Source organism: Neltuma alba, unplaced genomic scaffold (genome assembly GCF_004799145.2).
Source record: "Neltuma alba isolate B1F8T4 unplaced genomic scaffold, ASM479914v2 tig00004954_pilon, whole genome shotgun sequence".
Classification (NCBI taxonomy): domain Eukaryota; kingdom Viridiplantae; phylum Streptophyta; class Magnoliopsida; order Fabales; family Fabaceae; genus Neltuma; species Neltuma alba.
Genome location: NW_021633927.1, coordinates 83191 through 87966, shown reverse-complemented (window position 1 = coordinate 87966; position 4776 = coordinate 83191). Strand labels below are relative to the sequence as shown.

The following is a 4776-nucleotide window of genomic DNA, read 5'->3' as shown; positions in this document are numbered from 1 at the left end:
TTTCAAGTGAACAAATAATAGATACTATCTGACAACGCCCAATTTCCAGGCCTATAGAATATTCTGCAGGTCACTTCTTCTTCGTCAAGGGCCACGGTTTAAACTATGCAAAGACGGAACATAGTTATACTTGACTCATCGCACCAATAAACTAAAAGCAGATGTTTATACTACCTATGGGATGGATCAGCTAACTTTTTGGACATACGAGCTACAGTAACAGCCTAATCACATAATGTTAGGACGTTCAAGTGTAAGTAAACTTAGGCTGATATAGGATGTTTCCCACCAGATAAAATTGGGCTTAATGAGTAATATATAGTTAAGTGAAATTAATGACTCGCAAATTTGAGCCTTAAATTATGAGTTAAGGTGTGATATTCTTCACTATTTTATTATTCCCCTGTTTTGAGTTTTGCTCTCCATTCCTCGCCCTATGTTTGGTACAAGGGAGTTAGAGGAGAGCAGATGGAATGGAATAGAAAATTTTAACGAGCTTAATTTAAAAAATTGGAGAAGTGATGTTATAAAATTTTGATAAAGAAAAGATGTAAGATAAAAGAGTAAGTAAAATTAGTTAAAAGTTCTTAACCACAACTCTCTCTCTCTTTTTTTATTTTCCTCATACCAAACGGACCCTTAGGCTTCAAAAGTAACATATAATCGGTGAAAAGACACATAAATTGAAGTCTTAAGGTTGCAAAGATGTCGTGTCATCAACTACTTATCACCCATTTATTTATTCTCTCCCCCTATTCCAAATTTCACTTCCCTCCCTTATACGTATAATGTCCTAATGAGTAAATCAATATTTAATATAGTTGAAAAATAGTCATTCTTTTTCATAAAAAAGTTATATTTTGAAAATTTTAAAATAAAAATGAAAGGACTAATTAAAAACCCTTTTATGCATCCTCTTAAAGAGTGATATTTTGAAATCTGGAGTAGGAAATGGAGAGAAAATATGTTCGAAGAGAGCAAGATTGAAAGGAAGAAGAGGTAGGGAGAGAGATAATTAAAAAAGATTTATCTTCATAGTTGTAAGTACACATCGCTCGTAGCACTTACAAGTTATACACAGTAAGTTTGACATTTTTATATTATTCTCATAACTTCATCATCACAGAAGGATCAATATGCCAATTTAATTCCCACCTAGACGACTAATCATCTAGTGATGGGAGTCAAGCAGCAATATTGTTATTGGGTTGCTCGATCAATCAAAGTAAAATAAAGAATCAAAATACAGATGCCTTTTGGAATAAAAATCTCCTCAAAAAAGGATAATCAAGTAATTTCCAGAAAGCACAAATCATCCTATAAATTTGTGCTCCATCAAGTCTTAGAGTATCCATTGAGAATTTTGGTTTAGGTGCTTGCTTAGCTTCCTATTTCCGATCAACCAGCTCCAATGGCGGACAAACTAGGAAATGAGAAGACTTGGATGGTGAGTATGCTTTTTTCTTCTTGTTGTGTTTTGTTCACATGACAATGGCAGGTCAAGAAACAGTCAACAAAGCTAAGGAACTTGAGGTTGAGAAACTTTTGAAGAAGTTGAATAAACCAGCCGTTAAGTCCATTAAGGTTACAGTTTAGCTCCCTTCCACTATTTTTGGTTAATTATGATTGACATTTAAATTCAAAAATTTGCAAACTTAGTTTCATTTTATGTGAAAAAGAAGATTATATGATTCATTATGCTTTGGCAGTTAACGTTCTTATATAGTAGAATATCAAGAACATGCATTATGCTAATTTTTGTCGAGTTCCACTTAAGAAGAAATTTATATATTTCTGGGTTTTATAATTTATCATTATATTTGTGCTAACGTTTAGTATTATAAAATAAAATAAAAAGCAGAGTCCCGATGGTGACATAATCGACTGCGTACATATTTTAAATCAACCAGCTTTTGATCATCCGAAGTTGAAGAATCACAAAATTCAGGTAAAATAATTTATTTTGATTATCTGTCCTTTTTGTTATATAAATTGGATTTTCTCGCCCACAATTCTGAGGCTTAAAATTGTATTCTATATTCGATGAAGATGAGGCCAACATTCTATCCAAAAAGAAGCAATTTTTCACAATCAAACCCAATTGCTCAATTGTGGCACCAAAGTGGAAATTGTCCAAAAGGAACCATTCCCATAAGAAGAACAACAAAAGATGACGTCTTGAGGGCAGATTCTATCCATCAATTTGGGAAGAAGATCAATCAGACCATTCCTGATCTGTCTGGATCATTATACTCTACTAATGGCCATGAGGTACTAATATTGCCAGTTATCAATTTCTCCAGATTAAAAAAAAAGGATAGAAAATCAATATGTAAGTCCCTCGCTATAATATTTTCACCTCATTTTTCATTCAGTTCTAATTATAGTTTTTCATTTTCATTTGGTCCTTATAGTTTCCTTAATGATAGGTATTAGTCCCTATACTCATTATTTGTTAGTTTGTAAGAGGAAGGGCATGACTAACCATGATGACATGGTTCTCATGCGCTCGACATGCATCTGAATTAATTTTACCATGTTGATTTAAATACAATCATCAAAACCAACCAGATTATAGATTATATAAGGATGCGTAAGGAGACAACTATGAACATAATAATGAATTTTTATGTTGATAATAAAGAAATTTTATTTCATCATCAAAAACTTTTTTATTTTGTATTTTGTGACAACTTACATGCATTTTTAGTTAGTATTCACATAAGCTCTAATTAACAGATTATTAGCATAAGAAATAAAACCTATAATTGGGACCTAGATAAACATCCAGTGAAACCGTAAGAACTGGCCAATTAATTTTTCCCAAAAGACTTATTTGTGTAGGTGTTTTGCATATATTGATTATATCATTATATTTTTCTTTGTTTCGTTGTGTTTGGTGCCTCTAGTATGCCATAGCTTATTTGCGAGGAGATAGATACTATGGAGCCCGGGCATCCATAAACATTTGGAAGCCCCACGTTCAAGAATCCAATGAATTTAGCCTCTCTCAAATTTGGATTGTGAATCGTGATGATTCTAATAAGGTTGAGACCATCGAATCTGGTTGGCAGGTATATATACGACATATATATGTATATATGTTCCGTCTATAATTTCTTGGACATCACATGTATATAGATAAGTCTATTTCTATATTTCTCTTCAAGGAATACTATTTTTGATCTGTCTGTTTCTTGGTTTGGAAAATCAGATCTATCAAGGACTATATGGGGATGATAACCCCAGACTTTTTATATATTGGACAGTAAGTTCAAATCTCTATTGCCAACCTAGCTATAATTTGTTGTGTCCTCAAATAATTGCATTGGTTGTTATATATTAATTACTGTTATTATTTTCAATACATATACATATACATATATATATATATATATATACACCCACACGCCTTTTTCTTGCCCATAGAGCGACTCATATGACCGCACTGGATGTTACAATCTTGGCTGCTCTGGCTTTGTTCAAGTTGATAATAAAATAGCAGTTGGAGGCAGCCTGCAACCATTCTCCGTATATGGTGGTTCTCAATATGCATTCTCCATCCTTCTCTGGAAGGTAAGGTCGTTTTGCAAACAGAAAACCAAACAAGTGTACCAGTACATAAATGATTGATTTTATTGGCTCAAACATAAAAGTTAAATGGTTAAAACTTGAAGAACTATGTTAAATGAGCTAAAGTTCATGCATTGAGTTATAACCAAATCAAAAATACATAACTGATCAATTATGATCAACCCGTTCTTTTTCCTTCTTGCAATAGAGAAAATCGGGTAAAAAGTTTCTATTTGAAAATTTTATTGGCAAGAAAGATCTTATATACTTTTATGCATAAAAAGTACGGGTACTTTGTAGGATTTCATAAACAGAAGATACTTGTACTCAAATTTAGATTTTTCTAGTAAATAAAATTTCTAAATAAGGACTGTTCACCAATTATCTCTTTGTAATAAAACATATAGCCCTTGAGAAATCCAACAATTCATATCAGCAGTAATAAACTCGAAAGAAACCCTAATGGCATAATATCATATGATTCCCTCTGTGTTTGAGAAAAAATATAACAATAATTATGATGATGGATGGGGCAGGATCCAGGAAGTGGAAACTGGTGGATGTTACTTGGGAATAGTATATTTGTGGGATATTGGCCAGCTTCTTTGTTCAATCATATGTCTGGGAGTGCATCAAATGTGCAGTGGGGAGGTGAAATAATAAACATAAGGTCTCACGGCCAGCACACCACAACAGGAATGGGAAGTGGTTATTTCCCTCAAGCAGGTTTTGGAAAGGCTAGCTTCTACAAGGACGTTTCTACTGTTAATAGAAATAATTATCTTGTGTCTCCAAGTAACTTTGGCACTTACGCTAGCAATGCCAAGTGCTATGATATTACCCCATTTGGTCATTCTAATAACTGGGGTGCCTACTTCTTCTATGGAGGTCCTGGAAGAAACCGAGACTGTCTGTAGAAAAACTATATGAGAAGTTTAAAAAGTCTAAATCTATCTTGTTATGTCAAGCAAATAAAGAAAGGAATTGTGGCGTGAGTACTATAACTACGTGATGGGATCTGTATCAGATAAGGCTTGATAAAGACAAGTCCTTATAATTAAGAATGTAATATTATGTAGTGGGACAATATGCAATGTCATATTGTGATATCCTTTGACCCAAAAAAATCAGATTGTGTTACTAGCTTCAGTCTTTAATATAAGACCGACTTGACTAATTTAAAAAGATTAAAAAAGCTAATAA

At 33.0% G+C, this 4776-nt stretch overlaps 1 protein-coding gene across 1 annotated transcript; it reads left to right on the top strand.

Moving 5' to 3' along the window:
- Positions 1-1491: 1491 nt before the first annotated feature.
- Positions 1492-4490, top strand: LOC114746387 (uncharacterized). The gene is made up of 6 exons (XM_028934604.1): positions 1492-1584; positions 2050-2271; positions 2910-3074; positions 3215-3268; positions 3430-3576; positions 4110-4490. The coding sequence occupies exons 1-6, from the start codon at positions 1492-1494 to the stop codon at positions 4488-4490; spliced, it is 1062 nt and encodes a 353-aa protein (XP_028790437.1).
- The last annotated feature ends 286 nt before the right edge of the window (positions 4491-4776 follow it).